Source organism: Vicia villosa, linkage group LG5, assembly GCF_029867415.1.
Source record: "Vicia villosa cultivar HV-30 ecotype Madison, WI linkage group LG5, Vvil1.0, whole genome shotgun sequence".
In the NCBI taxonomy this organism is placed as follows: domain Eukaryota; kingdom Viridiplantae; phylum Streptophyta; class Magnoliopsida; order Fabales; family Fabaceae; genus Vicia; species Vicia villosa.
Genome location: NC_081184.1, coordinates 77,404,092 through 77,425,028, shown reverse-complemented (window position 1 = coordinate 77,425,028; position 20,937 = coordinate 77,404,092). Strand labels below are relative to the sequence as shown.

General features: G+C 38.4%; 1 protein-coding gene and 1 long non-coding RNA gene across 2 annotated transcripts; both read right to left on the bottom strand.

Annotated features, from left to right (window-relative positions):
- Nucleotides 1-5,662: 5,662 nt before the first annotated feature.
- On the bottom strand, nt 5,663-7,489 carry LOC131606771 (uncharacterized). Its single transcript, XR_009285026.1, has 3 exons — nt 7,231-7,489; nt 6,673-7,129; nt 5,663-6,185 (listed from the first exon to the last, which is right to left on the bottom strand). It is a non-coding gene; the product is annotated as an uncharacterized LOC131606771 (long non-coding RNA).
- An 11,208-nt stretch (nt 7,490-18,697) lies between these two features.
- On the bottom strand, nt 18,698-20,937 carry LOC131604873 (uncharacterized). Its single transcript, XM_058877288.1, has 4 exons — nt 20,637-20,937; nt 20,316-20,534; nt 19,449-20,216; nt 18,698-19,287 (listed from the first exon to the last, which is right to left on the bottom strand). Exons 1-4 carry the CDS (start codon nt 20,935-20,937, stop codon nt 18,698-18,700), a joined length of 1,878 nt encoding a protein of 625 aa, XP_058733271.1.

Below are 20,937 nucleotides of genomic sequence, written 5' to 3'. Positions count from 1 at the left end.
GTTCAAGGAAACAGGGTTCCACATGTGGTGGAAAGAAAGGTTGATTCATGCTTCTATGTCGGATCTACTTCAAATGCACCATCTTGGGTTCCAGGTTTCCCACTTCATCAGTCTCCGATTGTTTCACAACCAAATCAAAGGGAGAAGACACCTGAACAGAATCATCAACAAGGTCATCTGAATGAATACCCACCTAGGAGTAATTTGGGACGAAGAAATGCTCCTCTGGACCAGATTCCTATGACATACACTAGACTTCTGCCATATCTAGTGCAAAGCTCATTGGTGGTCCCCAAATCTCTGAAACCTCCACCACGCCCGTTTCCACCTGGGCATGACCCTAATGTGCAATGTGGGTACCATGCTGGATCAGCAGGGCACTCAACCGAGGACTGCAACGCTTTCAAAGCCAAGGTGCAACAGTTGATCGACGAGAGACATATAACCCTTCAAGGAGGAAACATATGGGTGAACGGAATGCCCGTGCCCAAGTGAATGTCCGTATTCCATGAAGTGTCACAAAAAGAAATAAACCCAGAAGGAGTCAAGTCTCCTCAACTATGGCAATCATCATTTCCTTTCTGTGTTCTCATTTCAAGTATTTCCTGTTTTGTAGAAAGCTTCTTCCTTGAACTCGTTGGTATAATAATAATAAAAACACCACAAATTCTCGAGCAACTTTGTCAGAATCTCTTTCAAGTAGTAATCAAGATGTTATGTAGAAGCATCTCTCATTCTCAAGGTTCTTGTGCTCAGTTGTATCCGTGGAGATTGGTGTTTCAGTTGGTGTTTTGGTCTTTCCTTACAACAGATAGCTTCTCTAAGTTTGATGAACTTGCAAGGTTCTTCCATTTAGGATGGCAATTACTACTCTAACGACTATGCTTGGGGCTCCCGCACGAGGGATAAGCAAGACGTACTCTTATCTTGAGCATTGCGCCATTTGCATTGCTCAAATCCCTAAAAGCATTACAAATTCCTATGTGAATCCGTCAGAATCTTCTTCTGTGTGATAATCAAGAGTGTTCTTCACAATGATTCTCATTCTCAAGGTTCTACTTCATAATCAGTTGCCTTTTCTCAGGATCTCCTTCTCAGTGGCTTTGCTAGTTAACAGAGACAAGAAGAATATGAGAAATAAATTGATGTGATGCCTTGTGCTCATTCGTTTCCTTGTTTGTTGGAATCACAATTGGTTAAGATTCTAGTATTGGGTCTTCTTCACCACAAGTGGCTCTCTTGAGTTGATGATCATACAAGATTCTTCCCATTTGTGATGGCGATTACTACTCTAGCAACTACGCTTGGGGCTCCCGCACGAGGGATAAGCAAGACGTACTCTTATCTTGAGCATTGCATCACTCGCATTGCTCGAATCCCTAAAGCAAGGCAAAAGTTTACAACTCATGGGTGACTTTGTTGGAGTTCTCTTTTGAAGTAATCTGAAGTGTTTGGAAGGAACTGCAGAAAGTATTCAAGCTCAACAAGTCCAGACGGAGTCAAGTCTCCTCAACAACGACACCCATTTAGTTTCTTACTGCATTCTCATTGTAATTTTTCATTTGTGTGTTTAAGCATCAATAGCATGTAAAAACTTGTTAATTTCTGAATGAAAATCATAATACATTGTCTATGTTTGTCTTGAAGTAATCCATTCGTTATCACTCATAAAATGTTTTGGCATTACGATACCAACTTTACTAATTGCTTGCTTATGCAAAAAGCTGAGGGAGAGTGATGAAAGATAAAAATGAAAAATCTCTAATCATGTGATTTCGAATAAAAACCCTACTGAGGATGTACAGGCATTGTTTCAAATCCCCAAACACCGGAGATATAAGGGAGATAGACCTTCGTTAACCCCTTTGAGCCTTGGAGAAGGAGTTTCTTTTCTAATCATAAAAAACCCTTATTTTAACCTTGGGGCAGGGTAGTGTTCATTTAACTTGATCGAGTGTTCAGAACTCACCAAAAAGGTATGAATCTAAGGATACAACAAGGGTTATTCTTCAAAGGGCGGAGGAATGTCAAAACCGCAATGATTATCCTTATTCCATCAAGAGGTCAAAAGAGGACGATGCCACAATGGTTATCCCTCATCAATCAGAGAATGAGGCAGTCATAATATTTCAAACAAATCGAGAGCAACGCGATATCATACGACTTGTTCAAAAAAAGGAGAATAAAAAAAAAAGAGAGCCCGCTAAGTCAATAACATGAAAATAAGTGACTTAGGCAAAAGTTAGGGCATCCCGCTGGACTCCAAAATAAAATTCAAGAGAATTTGTCCAGGCAAAAGTTAGGGAAAGCAGAAGCGAAAAAACAAGGATTACAAAAAAAAAATCCTTATCAAAGGAACAAAGTCGTGTGATAATCAATCAAAAGTATAAAAGGCAAGCGACTGCCATGTCCGAAAAACCTCATTGATTCCTCAACCATTCCAAATTCCTTGTGAGAGATGAACACTCGTGTCGAGTTAACTGAACATAGGACTGGAGAACATCATGAAGGGGGTGGGTACAAATAATTTTGAGCCTAAAAATCCCTTGTTTTCTAAAAACCGTGAACCTGGCCAAGTTACAACCCTCAAAAGTCCTAATTGAAGTAGGGTTGTTTTGAAAGCACACTCCCAAGAGATAGCGTTTAACTGACTCCCAATGAAGCGAGACTCATATCCATGTTGGTATTGTATGTTTGCTTTATCTTCCATATGCAAAAATCGAGGTTGTGTCAACTAGTGATTCAGTCACAAGAGGTCGCAACCTCATTTCAATAAAAAGTTTCGTTAAACTTCAAGACTAACATAGGATTTGCATTAGAATCATCATTCTTAGAATTAACATTCTTTTACATGCAAAATATGTGCTTAATATCAAGGAAATTTTCAAGGATGAGAATCAATGAGCAACTTGATCATGTCAAAATACAAGAGACTTGAGAACTCCGAGGAGTAAAAGCTAATCATTTCAAATGTTGACCATCAAGGGGCAGATTCTCTAAAAAACTCCGTTGGGCATGAACAGTTAATGTTTTCCTTGGTTACCTCGAAGGGGAGAGTGTGAAGACTCCGTTGGGCGTGGTAAAGTTGTTTCCATGTTTGTTTGACTTCAAAACAAAGAAAGCTTGGGGATTCTAGTAAGATGTACCTAATCAGGGGCAATTGAGTCGAGGTTTGACCTCTCAAATTCAGCATATCAGGGGCAATCATGTCGGTAAATCTCTTCAAGCTTTGATCAATCTGGGGCAATCATGTCAAGGAATCTCTCTCAAATTCAACCAATCTGGGGCAGTTACGTCGAGATTTGACAAATCTCTCCGTGGATCCTGTGGGGCAATTTCCTTTGTGGGTCATGAAACTTGGGGCACGATCTTCTGAGTTTTATTGTCCTTTCCCTAATCATAGGAGTTTATTTCTCCTGGAACCTTGGTATCTCCCCAAGCATGGAGTTTATTTCTCCCGAGAGTCTGTTCCATTCCTCAAGCATAGGAGTTTATTTCTCCTAGGAGTTGTCCTACTTCCCTAATCAAGGCTCCTTATCTGGATTTCTCATCCCCAAAATGGTGAATCGAGGGAATCTCCTCAAGTTGAAAATCTTCCAAGCAGTGGCGCATGGTGAGAAGTCAGAAATTATCCTTCAAGTCAAAGAAGGTGCATCTTGCAAATCAAAGTCCAATATCTTTTGGCACCTCCACATGGTCCTTAATGCCAAGGGTATTCTCCCTGGTGTTTACCTCACTAATGCCTTTATTTGGCATCCTGCATATAGTATTCACTGCATATAGCATTGCATCCTCAAAAGCGTAGCATATCCTTCAAAGCGGATCATTACGCCATAAAAAAAAAAATTCAAACATGCATACAAAGCATAAGCCAGATAATACAAATCAACACTCAATCAAGGCGACGACACATCCTCACACAAAAGGTTGTCCTTACAAATTCCGATTGATATCTGCTACCACATTTCAAATCTCTTCCAACCTCGGTGCCGATGCGAGGTATCTTCAATCTCTGATGAGTGTCTGACACAATGTCTTCTTTTGTCCCTCGATGTCGAGTCGATGTTGAGTCATAGATCGCCACGAGATCTTATTCCTTTCCAAAGTGTGGAAAATCGCACGAGATCTTCTTTCGATGTTGAGTCATAAGATCGCCACGAGATCTTATTCCCTTTTCTTCTGTTGACGAGTTGATCGCCACGAGATCTTCTTTCGATGTTGAGTCATAAGATCGCCACGAGATCTTATTCCCTTTTCTTCTGTTGACAAGTTGATCGCCACGAGATCTTCTTTCGATGTTGAGTCATAAGATCGCCACGAGATCTTATTCCCTTTTCTTCTGTTGACGAGTTGACCGCCACGAGATCTTATTTCGATGTTGAGTCATAAGATCGCCACGAGATCTTATTCCCTTTTCTTCTGTTGACGAGTTGATCGCCACGAGATCTTCTTTCGATGTTGAGTCATAGATCGCCACGAGATCTCTTTCCCTTTTCTTCTGTTGACGGAGTTGATCGCCACGAGATCTTCTTTAAATGTTGAGTCATAGATCGCCACGAGATCTTATCCCTTTCAGTCCTGACGTTGAGTCGTAGATCGCACGAGGTCTTTTTCTTTCGATCATTGTTTCATACAACCATTCTCTTTGAAAACCCCGTGTCGGCACCGCTACCACGTTATAAGCTATCTCCATTCAAACCCATTACCCACTGTAAATTCTTCCACCAGGAAAAACAAAATTTCTCTTTCCCCAGCAGATATCAAAAATAAAGATAACACTTACACCATCTTTTCTTCAGGACAAATTTCAGGTCTTGATATTTAATCTTCTTCTACCTTGAATGTTCGAAAGGCTAGCGCCAATCTCACCTTCAGGTTTAAGACGATTAAATAGGGGCAGCTGTCATACCCCAAATTTGTCCTACCCCTTTATTTTAACTGGCGTATACTTCCCATCTCATCTGCATACCCCCATCAGGGTATTTGCATGGCCTTACATTCATTCATAAAATAAAATGTCTAAAAGCATAGGATTAAGGGTCTCGAAATAAGTGGGATTTCATCTAAGCCTTGGCAAAAGGTTATTCATTCTCTCAAAAGGGTTGTTTGACACTTAATCAAGATTGTGATAGGTACATGTCTTCTGGAAGGCATTTGTTCAGATGACTTATTGCTTGACCTAAGTTACGATGCTATGAATTGAGTTGGGGCATTGATTCATCTCCGTGTGGGCAACCATTGTTCGAGTTTTGTTTCTTCCACGACAAGATATTGGGTTAATGGCAGATTTGAAGTTTAAAGTGCAAATTCTTTTGATGTCAAGCATTGAGAGGAATAAAGGATAATTGCTCATTTGAATTCAAAAAAAAGAAAAGAGATCTAAAGATAATTGACACTTGGTCAACAAGTCAACCTAGGAAGGTTGACATTTGCTAACTAAGTCATGTGGATCTCCTCATTCAAGATGGGATATGGGTAATTTCATTTGAAAGGCTCTATACTCATAGTAGATATTGAAGCATGAAGAGAAATTCAAAGTTGGAAAGAATAGAAGTAAAACTTCATCTGTATTTGGTTGAAATATAAGTCAATACAAAAGTCGAGTGTCTATACATCCATTTCAAGTCCCTTTACTAAGGTCCAAATTCATTCGATCTATACATTCTTTCAATTCCCATTATCATTACGACATCCAAAGTTCATCCACAATTACACAAAATCAATTCCATGTTATTACACTGAGACATTCACATCAAAAACTACAAAGAAAAATCCAAATCCTATTCTAGACACACTTCCGATTTTGCTATTTCGATCTTCAAGCTTTATGACCATAAGCCCACCTTCTGTTCCCGTTCATTGAGCCAACCTGCTGCCTGCATGTTGAAAAACAGCATAACCAATCATAAACTCAGTACACAAACTCCCCATACCTTCATGCTAACAGTCATTAACTAATCTCTTCCGATCACACTCAAATGCATAACAAACATACATCCACATCCCGTTAAAAAAACCGGTTTACATTCTACCAAATTGGAACCATAGCCTGCTGCTACCTGCATCTGCCACATATAATACCATGCCGAAGCTTATCGATAATCCTGAACCTGCATTTCACAAATCAGCCCTGCATCCACATAACAAAACCAACATCACCACTGAAATCCAAGCCAAAGTCAGCCCTGCATCCACATAACAAAACCAACATCACCACTGAAATCCTGCAAAACCGGTTCAGCAAGTCATACAATTTCAAACTAGAAAAAAAAACCAAATTACCTGCATATCACACTAAATAAAACCGGTACAGCCATACATTCTAAAGAGAAATAAGAGACCACACTTTTAGCATAACTAACATTTCACATAACAGTTCTAACCAACTTTCCTAACCAATTCTCAATAACCATCCAAACTGCAACTAACTTCATAATAAAAACTCCCTAACTGTTACGAACTGCAATAACCCAATCAACCAACAGAGTTCATAAACCACCTCTAACAACCTAGTACGATCCCTAACTAACTAACCTATCATTTTGTAACTAATATTTTCCATCTAACCGATTTGTAACAGAATTACCTCACTAACCGATTCAGTTATAAGCCTAAGAGAAACCTCCATATGCATAAGAGAGAAAAATCAGGAAGAGGAGAGAAGTGACTAACCTTTCAATCAATTCTGATTCTCCCTGATACTATATAACAGAATCTCCCTCCATGATTCAAGGTTCGACACGCCATTTCACCCTCATTCATCTTCGCACACCATCACCCACTCTTCATCATCTTCACACCATTCCTCATCATCTTCATCCACTAACCTCCACGATTCTACAATCTCTACCATTCTTCATCACTGAAAAAGAGTAACAAAAAACTCGAACAGAAACTATCACAAGAGAACCGAGTTCTTTAACTCTGAAAATCTTCAATATCTCTCTCGAATTCGCTCTTCAACTTTAAAAAAATCTCCAACCTTCAAAGATTTGGCAGAAATTCTTCAATCTTGGCAACAGAAAATCTCTTCATGATCTTCAATCTTCTCCGTTTGTTCGTGGTTCTGCAATCCTCAAGGTTTTTGACTCTATCAACGCGTCTTCATCGTGTCATCACCCTCACAACGCTACAACAAACGACAACAACGGCATCACACCGAGTTCGCGATTCAGAAAATACGAAACGAAGAAGAAGGAGAAGGTGATTGCTGCGGAAATAGAATTGTACCTGAATCTCCTCTTCGAAATTCTCCGCCACCGTGAAGAAACTCCGATCGAGACGAGAGGTAATCTGAGATGAGAACGAGCTTGATTCGGAGAGGTCATTGTTGAGAGATGATCGATTTGAAGTGGAGACAGGAGAGTGGTGTGTCGCGAATCGCGCCGGAGCAAGGGAGGTTGCCGTCGCCGTTTCTCGGTGAAGAAGAAAGAGTGAGATCTTTTGAATGAAGAAAGCTCAAAGGTCACAATTCTCTTGACCTAATTCCCCTTTTATCTCTTGCTTTGATTAATTGAATTAATTGAGATTAGTGTGATATTAAGTGAAGATTAATCGCAATTAGTTTAAGTGTTAATTAGAACATTAAGATATCTGGCGGATTAATGGAATAAAATCTGAAAATCTAGAATGTGGATCAGTACTCTTCTGGGCCTTCACAAAACTGTTATGCGCACCCTATATGGCCCAAGTTCCTTTTTGACATGAGAAAAAAACTGTGACAAAAACAAGTCTGATGGGCCATTTGCTTGGGCCTCTGCGCCTATTTACTAACCACACCAGCATTATCAACTTTCACATCCCTGATTCACTATTTCTCTTGTTTAGACTTTAGATTGTTACATAGTTTGTTTTCTCTCTTATTCCTTTTTAGACACAATAAAATCGATATAAATTTTCTTGTTAGATTTTAGATCACATTTTTAGGAATGATTTTTGTCCTTTAATTGATAAAATGACATAGAAACCAATAAAATTGTTAGTTTTAGGATTAATAGATTTTTAGTGTATCTTTAGGTTTGAATTAGATTTCTCTTATTAACAAAAAACTCATAAAAATAGTAGTTTTAGACTAATTTTGTACTAATACTTGAATTGCTTCCTTTATGCTTTGTATCATTTTCATGCTATTTTTGTATAATTGTTGTGTGATTTTGTTACTTGTTTTGGCCATATTTTGGCCTATTTTGTTAGTACCATTTTATTGCTTCTTTTAGAATCTATCCCATGTTAACATAAGGATTTAGACTTGTATAGACAACTTAGATTAGAATCTAGATATAGTTCCCTATTGCATTCTTTTTTCTTTTCAACTTTTAAAACACTTAATAAAATACCGACAAGGATCATACCGTTACTATATTTCATAGTAGGAAAGAAATGATCGGGGCGTAGGCCCCGATGTATGTTCTTTTCTACTTAGCGGAGAAGAAACGATTGAGGTGTGAGACCTCGGTGTATTTCTTGACCGTTATTTAGAGAAACGATTGTGGCGTAGGCCTCGATGTGCATTCTCTAAATATTCACAAAAGAACTTCTTTTACTTAGCGGAAAAGAAATGATTGAGGTGTGAAGCCTCGGTGTATTTCCTAACCGCCATTTAGAGAAACGATTGTGGCGTAGGCCTCGATGTGTGTTCTCTAAATATACAAAACAAAACTCTTTTTGGTATGATCTAAGTCACAAAATTAAATCCCCTTAAAAATCACTAACCAAAAATACTTCAAAAAACCTAATAAATGGTCAGATTTAAAGCAAAAGTAAGGAAGTGATGCGAGACCTTGTAGTGGGTTCTCGTCATCATGGAATTACCCTAAAAGATACAAACCAATCTCTTTTTCTCCTTTCTAAGGGCATTGTTATCTCCGCTCCATTGCATCCTAGGCTGTCCCCTTGTGCAAGAGCGCGAGCGTTAACTCCGCCCAACTAAAAAACACAAAACAAACAGAAAATCTTTAGCCGAGCTACGGTAGCTCTGATTCTGCAAAACAGATACGTAGGCAGCGGGGTAGGGCCCGTGCGAGCATAATACTTTATTTTCCCTACATTCTGCATGCATTTTAGTCCAGATTAGCGTAGTTTGCTTACACACCCATAGATTTAGACACTAGCGTGGATACCATCGAGTACGATGGGCGCGAGGGATGCTAATACCTTCCCCTCGCGTAACCGACTCCCTTACCCTTTTCTCTGGTCGTGAGACCGTTGTTTTGTTTTGTGGTTTGCTGGCATTCCCTTCCTTTTCAGGATAAATATGTTAGTGGCGACTCTGTTAATTTTCACGGTAGCGACAGTAACGCAATGCGATACGCCACCTCTCCCACTCTTTCTGAAATCTGAAACGGACCAATAAAACGCGGAGTCAACTTCCTTGACTTTAGAGCTCGTCCGATACCAGTCATAGGTGTAACCCTCATAAACACGTGATCTCCTTCTTGAAACTCAAGTGTTCTCCGTCTCTTGTCATGATAACTCTTCTGACGACTCTGAGAAGCCTTCATCTTCTCCTGAATCATCTTAATATTTTCTGTCGTTTCTTGAACAATCTCTGGTCCAATCACCGCACTTTCGCCAGATTCATACCAACATAAAGGCGTCCTACATCTCCGACCATACAAAGCTTCAAACGGAGCCATACCAATGCTCGAGTGAAAACTATTATTGTAGGTAAATTCGATCAAGGGTAGATAACTATCCCAAGTACCACCTCTTTCCAACACACAAGCACGCAATAAATCTTCTAGCGATTGAATAGTTCTTTCTGTCTGTCCATCCGTCTGCGGATGATAAGTAGAACTCAATCTCAGCTTAGTACCCAAAGCCTTCTGCAACCCTTCCCAAAATTTGGATGTAAACCTTGGATCTCTATCTGACACGATACTCGAAGGAATACCATGTAAACTCACTATCTTCTCAATGTACAATTGAGCCAGCTTCTCCATTGGGTAATCCATTCTCATTGGTATAAAGTGAGCAGACTTAGTCAACCTATCCACTATGACCCAAATGGCCTCATAGTTCTTCACCGTTCTCGGCAATCCAGAAACAAAATCCATAGATATACTATCCCACTTCCATTCCGGAATAAATAACGGTTGCATAGCTCCATATGGTTTCTGATGCTCAACCTTCGACTTCTGACAAGTTAAACAAGCATAGACAAATTCAGCTATTTCCTTCTTCATTCCAGGCCACCAAAACAGCTTCTTCAAATCATGATACATATTGGTCGCACCAGGATGTATGCTCAGTCCACTACGATGTCCTTCTTCGAGAATACTCTTCCTCAATTCAGAAACGTTAGGAACACAAACACGATTACCAAACCTTATAATACCATTCTCGTCGATTCTGAATTCACCTCCCTTGCCTTGGTTAATTAGAGTCAATTTATCCACTAACTCCACATCAACTTTCTGACCCTCTCGAATCTCTTCCAGAATACCACTAGTCAACTTCAGCATGCCCAACTTAACACTGACAGGAGTGTCTTTGCATACTAAACTCAAATCTCTGAATTGTTCAATTAAATCCAATTCTCTCGCCATAAGCATAGACATATGCAAGGACTTCCTACTCAAAGCATCGGCAACCACGTTTGCTTTACCCGGATGGTAATTCAGCCTAAAATCATAATCCTTGAGGAACTCTAACCATCTCCTTTGCCTCATATTCAGCTCTTTTTGATCAAATAGATACTTCAGGCTCTTGTGGTCACTAAACACTTCAAACCTCGAACCATACAGATAGTGTCTCCACAATTTCAACACAAATACCACTGCTGCCAACTCTAAGTCATGAGTCGGATAGTTTCTCTCATGTACCTTGAGTTGCCTCGACGCATAAGCGACTACCTGTTGATTCTGCATTAGTACACCTCCTAATCCCAACAATGAAGCATCACAATATACAACAAAAGATTCCGCCGGATTCGGCAAAATCAAGATCGGCGCACTAGTCAATCTCCTTTTCAAGTCTTGGAATCCTTCTTCACATTTCGAATCCCAGATGAATGCTTGACCCTTCCTAGTCAACTTAGTTAACAGTAACGCTAACTTCGAGAAACCTTCAATGAACTTTCTATAGTAACCCGCAAGACCAAGGAAACTACGGATTTCAGAAACTGACTTCGGAGCTTCCCATTGAGACACTGCTTCTACTTTCGTTGGGTCAACGGCAATACCATCTTTAGAAATTACATGCCCAAGAAAGCTTACTTCACTTAGCCAGAACTCACACTTTGACAGTTTCGCATAAAGTTTCTTTTCCTTCAGTAGTTCTAATACCACTCTCAGATGCTCTGCATGTTCTTCTTCACTCTTAGAATATATTAGAATATCATCGATAAATACCACCACAAACTGATCCAGATAAGGATGGAAGATCCTATTCATATACTCCATGAAAACCCCCGGCGCATTAGTTACTCCAAATGGCATCACTGTATACTCGTAATGACCATACCTTGTTCTAAATGCCGTTTTCTGAATATCGTCCGTCTTCACCCGAATCTGATGATATCCCGACCTCAAGTAAATTTTGTTAAACACACTCGCACCAACCAGTTGATCCATCAAATCATCAATCCTCGGCAATGGATACCGATTCTTGATAGTAACTTTATTCAGCTGTCTATAATCCACACACAGTCTCATAGAGCCTTCTTTCTTCTTTACCAATAACACCGGCGCACCCCACGGCGACACACTAGGACGAATGAATTCTTTTTCCAGTAACTCTTCCAGTTGACTCTTCAATTCTGCTAATTCAGATGCCGACATACGATACGGTGCCATTGACACAGGACTAGTTCCAGGAACTAACTCAATAGCAAATTCTACCTCCCTCTCTGGCGGTAACTCTCTTACATCTTCTGGAAAAACTTCTGGAAATTCACATACTACTGGTAAATCACTACTCACCGCTTTCTTCTTCACTTCCATGGATGCAATCAACATAAACACGGCAGCCCCGTCCTTCATGGCTTCATCCACTTGTCTAGCAGTCATTGCTAAATCCTCGACACTGACATCTTCAGGAAAAATAACTGTCTTCGTGAAACAGTTGATATGAACCCGATTAAATTGCAACCAATTCATACCCAGGATGACATCAAGTTGTTCCAACGGAAGGCATACTAAGTCCATTCCGAACTCTCTACCAAAAATATCAATTGGACAGTTCAAACAGGCAAACGAAGTAGTCACTGAACCCGACGCAGGAGTGTCAATGATCATACTTCCATGAATATCAGATATTTCCAAGTTCAGACGTTTAGCACAATCCAATGAAATAAACGAGTGAGTTGCTCCAGTATCTATTATTGCAATTAAAGGAGTGCCATGGATAAAACACGTACCTTTAATCAATCGATCATCTGGAGTAGTCTCTGAACCTGATAAAGCGAAAACTTTACCCCCAGCTTGATTCTTCTTTGGCTTAGGACACTGTGGACTGATATGGCCCTCTTCACCACAGTTATAACAAGTCACAGTCCTTCCTTTGCAGTCAACAGCAATGTGGCCTGCCTTACCACACCGGTAGCACTTCTTCTCTTCGCTTTTGCACTCATGAACGCGATGTCCCGGTTCTCCACACTTAAAGCACTTAACAGGAGCACTAGAGTCTCCCCCACTAGGCTTCTTCCAACTTCCAGCTTTATAATTACCTCTACCATATGGTTTACCACGGTCCATAGGCTTCTTCCCTTTCTTGTCAACTAACTCACGGGAGTGAGATGACTTCAGCTTCAGGTTATCCCCTTCATAGATTCAACTACAATCTACCAAATCAGCAAACCGACGAATCCTTTGGTACCTGATTCCCTGCTTAATTTCATCACGGAGACCATTCTCGAACTTAACACACTTCGAAAATTCGCTCGCTTCATCATTGTTATAGTGAACATAGTATTTGGCCAGCTCAACAAACTTTGAAGCATATTCCGGTACCGTCATGTTACCTTGTGTCAGCTCCAAAAACTCAACTTCTTTCTTGCCCCGAATATCCTCAGGAAAGTACCTCCTCAGGAATTCTTGCCTGAATACAGCCCAAGTAATCGCTACACCTGCAGATTCAAGTTCATCTCTACTAGCCATCCACCAATCATCAGCTTCTTCAGACAGCATGTGAGTCCCATACCTCACCTTCAGATTCTCAGCACAATCGATCACTCGGAAGATCCTTTCAATTTCCTTCAGCCACTTCTGAGCGCCTTCGGGATCGTGCGTGCCTTTGAACAAAGGAGGATTGTTCCTCTGAAAACTGTTCAGCTGCCTGTCAGCACCAATACCAGCTCCATTGGCATTCCCTCCCAACACACCAGCAATCATGCCCAGAGCCTCAGCGATCGCGTCGTCGTTTCTTCCTCCTCTTCCGGCCATTGTTCTGCTAAATATCAAACAATATTCATTAGAACAAGAAGTATCGACAGTGTCAACCTTACACTAGTCGTATACGAAGGATTAACCGACTCTAAGACTCTGACTCAAACGACCGACTATGCTCTGATACCACTATTGTAACACCCTTCTAAACCCCGCGGAAAATTTTTCAAAAATCAGAGTAAAACATGAGAAAGGGCATTACAACTCCAATAAAATAAATAAACATTCATGTCATGCCATATAAGGAACGATAAACCAAAATTATTCAGGTAGCATGTTAACACAGCGGAATATTCTTAACAACTGAATAATCAAACAACCGGAGTCATAGACTCATAATTCAACCATAAACCATAAACAAAACAGAAGTTTATCAAACAACTCTAAAATAACGTTCCCGGTGTTACACGACCAGAGCATGACACAGACCCAACTGACTCTAACGAGCTACTTGACGAGCTAATCCTCACCAAGTATACAAGCTACTCCTTAATCTGAAAAATAACAACAGTAAGGGTGAGTTTCATTCACATTAACAAATGTTATAGGAATATAAACAATACAACTTCATCCATACATTAATCACCCAAATCAATTATATTCAGATAGCATAGCAACATTTATCAAATGCAGTCATTCATACTAAAATACACACAAATTGCAACATTGGACCACTTCCATTCATGTTACAATTATACACAACAACCTAATGCAATGCAACTAAATGCATGTGGTACCAATCATGGGATAACCCATCTCACCGATCCACCACCATAAAGATTCGGCTACTTCTCTCACTAATTCCACACAATGGGAATTAGCTACCGCTGTCCCACCACCGTAAAGGATACAGCCCACAACATGATTATGAAATGCATGCATCAACCACAACATGCTCATCATTAACATCCACCGACAATTCATAATCATTTATGTCACAACACACAAGCATAATAATATCACAACCATTTGATATTCATCACAGCATAATACATTTACCACCACAAATATATTACCATTCATCAATCATAATAGCTAGAAACACTGCATAGCATATTCATACTATTATTCAACTATCACCAAACACAATCCACAAAACCAACAAAGTGATTTTTAAATTATAATCCCCTAATATACATCATAAAATAGGGCATTAATTCATCTACCAAGTACTCGAAACGGCGTACAAAAAGGATTAACGGTTTAAAAGTTACGGATATTTAAAATAAGTATTTTTCCAAAAAGCTTCAGTGGTAACCGGTTACCTAAATGATGTAACCGGTTACATCACTGACAGTAACTTTTATTTTTCAATTTCACCCAGTGGTAACCGGTTACCTAAATGATGTAACCGGTTACATCATCGCGAAATGCAATTCTTCGCCTGTTTGAGACCATGTAATCGGTTACTTCCCTCATGTAACCGGTTACATTACTGATATAGCAGAAAAATCATTTTCCTGCAGCACTGTTTTCATCCCAAGTGCGAACCCAATCATTTCAACACGTCCAAAATCTCATCATAGCACGAAAATACACATTTATACATGCTTCTAACAGGTATTAACATCAGTAATCAACATCAAACATCATTCACAACAACACAATTGCATCATACATCATAATTTGAACCTAAAGTCCTACAAACCCCAAAACCCCAAACACCGACATATAATCCAATTCGGAATCCTAACATACGAAATCGATCGAATCATTCATAATACCCATAATAGAGGTTAATGAGAAGAATCCCCCCTTACCTCGATGTCGAATTCTTGGATGCTCTTTCTCTTCGCACTTGCTCTTCTCCCAATTTCACGTTCAACTCTTCTGCTCCCTTTTTGGTTCTCTTTTCACAAAATACTCCTCTTTTCTATTTTATGAAAATATAACTTAATTTTAGAAAAGGGCTTTGCAACTGATACACCCCCCAACTGCTACTTACAACACTGGCCCATTAGCCTTATTTCATCCATGTTCTCAAATAATTCTATTTAATTCTAATATTTAATAAAAAAATTAATTAAATTAAATAAAGAATTTTATGGGGTGTTGCAGCAAACACCATGGAAGCGGCTTACGATTGAGAGGATACTGAGTGGGTCACATGAGAATGAGGATTTTATGGAGGAATGGAAGAAACAACATGAAAGATTGAATCGTGTCGAAGATGCTGGTGAAGTTTCTAAGGTCGGTCAAAAGAATGAATCTGTAGGTGCTGCCAGTGTTGTTGAAAATAAAGGGTAATCTTATAATTTTATTTGTTTTTGCAGGTTACGATAGTAGTGTTGATAAATTTATGGTATTGTGTTATGTTTAATATAGTTTCTAATAGAAATTTTTTGGCAAAATACCCTTTTTTGGTCCCGTATGTTAACCTCGGGGTTCATTTTGGTCCTTTAACTTTAAAAAGTTTCATATTGGTCCCTTAACTTTTCAAAATGTGTCATTTTAGTCCTTTTTGTCATATTAGCGACGAAAAACCTCAAAAATTGGTCGCTAAATTCGTCGCTAATATGACAAAAAGGACTAAAATGACACCATTTGTAGAGTTAAGGGACCAATATGAAACTTTTTGAAGTTAAGGGACCAAAATGAACCTCGGGGTTAACATACGGGACCGAAAAGGCTATTTTGCCAAATTTTTTTTATATTATAATCTGTTATATTGATTGTAAGTGTGGTGTGTGTTATATAAATAAATGGATATTGCAGGTTTGTTGTCTGTAAATAGAACCTAACCTCCACAAAATTGAATGTGTTTCCCAAAGAATGTGTTACAACTTAGTTTAATGATTAGTTTGTATGTTATTGTGTTGAAGGAATGATGAAGATGGGATAGGAACTTCTGCGGGATTATCAGATACTACTGATTTGAATGAATACATAATGATCTCTTCTGATAGTGACAGGTAAAGTTTTTTTTTAAGTGATAGGGAATATATTATAGTTATAGGTATACTGATGTCGTTGTGTTGGCATTTTGGTGTAAATGTGGTGTTTATTTCAGGGAAATGAGTCCTATACAGGGGGAGCTGGAAGAAGCGTACTGGACTCGTGAAGTTCATGATGTAAAGAAGTTTTGCTCAAATGTTATGGTAAGCAGTGCTTAAAGTCTATAGTTGTTAGCACAATGGTGTTATACACAGATGTAATGTAACTAATATTGTCTGTCAATGAGTGCAGCATATTCCTGCAGAAATAGTAGACAAATGTGGTCTTGTTGGAATGTCAGAGATTACCCTCTATGATGTGGACAACGGGTACCCATATGAGTGCAATGTGAAGAAGAGGCCGAACAAAAAGGAAACATATTTGTATGGAGAATGGTTTGACTATGTAAGGGCAGCTGAATTGAAAGAAGGAGATAAAGTGCACTTTGTGATTTATTACCCGCCAGTGTTAGATATTATGGTAACAGTGGAGCGCAGTGGTGATCGTTGATGGTGCTGTTGGTTAGGCAATGTTTGTGGTGGATGTATAGGACAGTTTGTTGTTAGTTTGGTTTGTATGTGAATTATCGTTTTGTTTTTTTATTGTAATTGTGGATGTGAACAAAGATTAACAATTATGGTACTATGTATGGTTTTTAATTAAATATTATCAGCTTTAAGTTTTATTGATTGTGCAAAATCTGCCATGGTTTTATATGCAAAATTGATTACCAATTTGTTTTTAAATTAAGTATTGCTTATTATAAGTAGTGAACAGGATTTCTATCAAAATTGATTACAATAGGGTTCCTAATTTCATTATTGTTGGTATAAGTAGTGAAACGGGTCCTGTAAATGGTAGCCTATTAAATCTAAATGGTGAACATACAACAATGGACTTATGAATAGTTGAAAATTGAATTTAATAGTATATGTTAAACAGTAGTATAGTAATTTTAAATGGTTATAAAATAGTTGTAATGTGTTATATTATATTGGGATGTGAAAGATCAATTGGGTTATGGGCAGTAAATGTGTTTCGTGAGGAATATAAATAAAATGAAAATTGTTTTGAAGTGATGTAAATGCAAAGAAGACTAATTGAACAATTGCATTGAATTCTATTGGACGGTGGAAAAGTTGCAGGTATGTGAAGAGTCCATTTAGAGTGTTATATAAGTAAGGTGTAGGAAGTTTGAAAGCACTAAAAACTGAAGCAGTCATCATTACTCTGTAACCAATAGTGTAAGTTGCGAATTTCTGAAAAGACGGAAGGTAGAGTTGATCAAGCAATGAGAGGTAAAGGTAAACATATCATTTGAATGGTTGTTCTGTTACATTTTAAATTTAAAAGTTGTATATGGTTGCATGCAGGTGAAAAAAACTCGGTGAACCAAATGGTTGTGGGGAAAGCTATCACTTCTGATAACTCTGTGTATGTTTGAATTAGCTTATGTTGAGTATACGTTTTTATGTTTTAATTTAGAAGGTTTGATAACACATTTGTTTATTGGACATGCTGTTTGTTTGTATTATGTTTCAGATGCCATGAACCGGATGGTGAGGATGTTAGCTGCCATGCAGAGCAGCCTGTTAAGTTACCATATTGTATATGGAAGAAAGATGTGGCCAATGGGAAGATGGCTCAGTCATGTCTTCTTGTAAGTTATTATTCGTTTTAAGCTTATTGTCTTAGGACCGTTAATGGGATAATCTAATGTTGTTTTATATTAATAATATTGTAGGAAATTCCTGAGCATATTGTGGCAACTCGCTGGCTCAATGGAGTAAGGTTTGTAGATTTGGTCGACTGGGAAAGGGAAGTCAGGTATGAATGTGAAGTTCATCATACCGAAAAGGGTCAGATGTTCTTAGGGCGTGGTTGGTACAAATTTGCCAAGGAAAGGAGCCTGCTTGATGGAGACTCTATGGGTTTCAGCATTAAGGATCCCGTCAGCAAGGAGATACTTGTAACAATGTTGAAAAATTGAAAAATGATGTAAAAGTTTGTTATAAGTATCTATCTATTAATATTTCTATGAATATTTTGTAATTCCCTGGTGGACTTAGCTCCATCTTTATATTAATATATAAGATTTTGGTATTTAGATGTTTTGCTATACATACATTGGACTTAATAATATAAATGAGAAAGCTACCATAAATCATTACAACATACATATGAAGATGTTAGTAATATATATTAATGTTGTTACAGAATTACTAAGATAAATGTTTGAAACTCAGACATTGTTAAAAACCTCTTTCTACTAATATGCTGTTAGTAATATATATTACTGCTGTTACTTGCATTACTAATATGCTGTTAGTAATATATATTACTGCTGTTACAGAATTACTGAGATTAATGTTTAAAACTCAGACATTGTTAAAAACCTCTTTATAAACAACATTTGTAGTTTTCCCCCTGAATTTCTTTTCTTCATCATGTATTAGTATTTTGATTCCCTTTTTTGTTGTTACTCTTGACAATGCCACATAAATCTGGCCATGTGTGAATACATCTCTTGGTAAGTACAAACCGACGTTATCCAATGAATGTCCCTGTGATTTGTTGATTGTCATAGAATAGGAAACTATAATAGGGAACTGTCTTCTATTCAGTTTGAATGGCCATGGTGATTGGGATGGTGACATGTCCATTCGAGGTATGTAAACCAAATTTCCCAAACCTTTACCGCCCATTATTGAAGCCTCGAGTACATGGGCTGCCATCTTTGTTATACACAGCCTTGTGCCGTTACACAAACCTTCAGATTGATCTATGTTTCTCATGAGCATTATAGGTGTCCCAACCTTTAGTTTTAAGTGATGGTTTGGCAAACCTGATGTTCGGAGGGAACTTAGAAATTCTGGCGTGAGGATATCAACTACTGTTGGGTCATGAATCTCAGACTTGTCAACTGAATTTGCGCTGTAGTAGTCACGAATTTCTCCTGCATTGTTGACTGAACAGAATTAGTAAAAGCATAAAATCAATTAATATAATCCATTAAATTATATATTTTTGTTGCTTAACCTGGCATTAAGTTAAGTATATGGTCATTGATCTGATCAACAATCTCCAGTGTAGAGGCCAGTATTGCTCGACTTTTAAGTTAATCAACACATTGAAAATTATTTATGAAATCAGGGTATGTGGTATTGACAATGGCCACAATTGGATCATCAAATTCTGTTATCAAAATATCAGGTGGTATCTCGATTTCGGCGGTGCCGTCATTAGGCTCAGATATTCGGCCCTCTCCTATTCTTAAAATCCAATCCGAAAACTGTGCTATCTCATTTTTATCAGTCTGTGTTGATCCTGTTTGTAGCCGCATGTTTCTTGTCAATGCTAATACCTCAACTGAATGCCATATGTAAGATGCATTTATGGCACAGTGTACAATATCAGAACGACTGCCTCTGGGGACGACAGGTAAAATTTGTCTGAAATCGCCACCGAAAACAACAACCTTTCCACCAAATACATCAGTGGAATTTTTGTTTGCACTCATAACATCTTTCAAAGTTCTGTCAAGCGATTCTATTGCATACTTATGCGCCATTGGTGCCTCATCCCATATTATAAGCTTTGTCTGTCGTAACATGTCTGCAACATCATCGTTGAATTCAACCTTGCAAGTAGAATTGTCCATAGTGGGTACCGGTATCCTGAACTTTGAATGTGCAGTTCTACCTCCTGGAAGTAACAATGATGCTATACCGCTAGTTGCAACAGTTAAACATATATCGTGTTTTGATCTTAAAGCTGCTGCGAGTGTTCTCCACATATATGTCTTTTCGGTACCACCATAACCATGAAGGAAGAAAACGGCAGGATTCTGAGACTCCACAACATGCATAATTTTTTCATAAATACCTCTTTGCTCATCTAAGAAATATAATAGTGAGGGTAGAATAGTGCTAAAATAATCGATTCATAGAATTTCAAAGTGTAAAATAAAATGAATTTAATTGATGCAATATTAACCTGTAAGAGCAGCAAACAGATTTTCAAATTCCGAGTTCATTGACGTTGTATCGTAATTACGCTCATCATATATGAGCCTGTTTCCCAACTGTTCAAGAACATAAGCATTCGGATATGGAATAGGACTAAAATCCTTTAGTGTCCTTCTATTTGCTTGTAGCAGTTTCTCGATTTCTATTAAAGTCAAATTTTGTAACTCTTCTTGTGTGAGGACTAATTCTGCATTGATATGAGAAATTGAGTTATAATACTGTTGGTAAGTCATCCGTAGGTTGTTATTAAGAAATTGTTTTGTTTGCTATTTTATTTTGTCTAACAAACCTAGATTTGCAGCCAACGCTCTTTGTGTATGTAAGACACCATCAGATAATAGGAGCCAAGTTTGTTCCCAAACATGTGCAGGGAGATTAACAGCACCAGACAAAAGCATGATAACAAACAGTTTTCGAAGAAAATGACCAGACCCCCAATGACTTGCCTCCTTTATAGCAGCTATGTATTCTTTATCGTCTTCAAGAAATCCCATTGCAAAGCATGCATCTCTGAATGTATCAAACTGGATGTTATCCACGGTCCTGATTTCCTCATAAGTTGTTGGTCCTTTTGCCACCGTCAACATCAT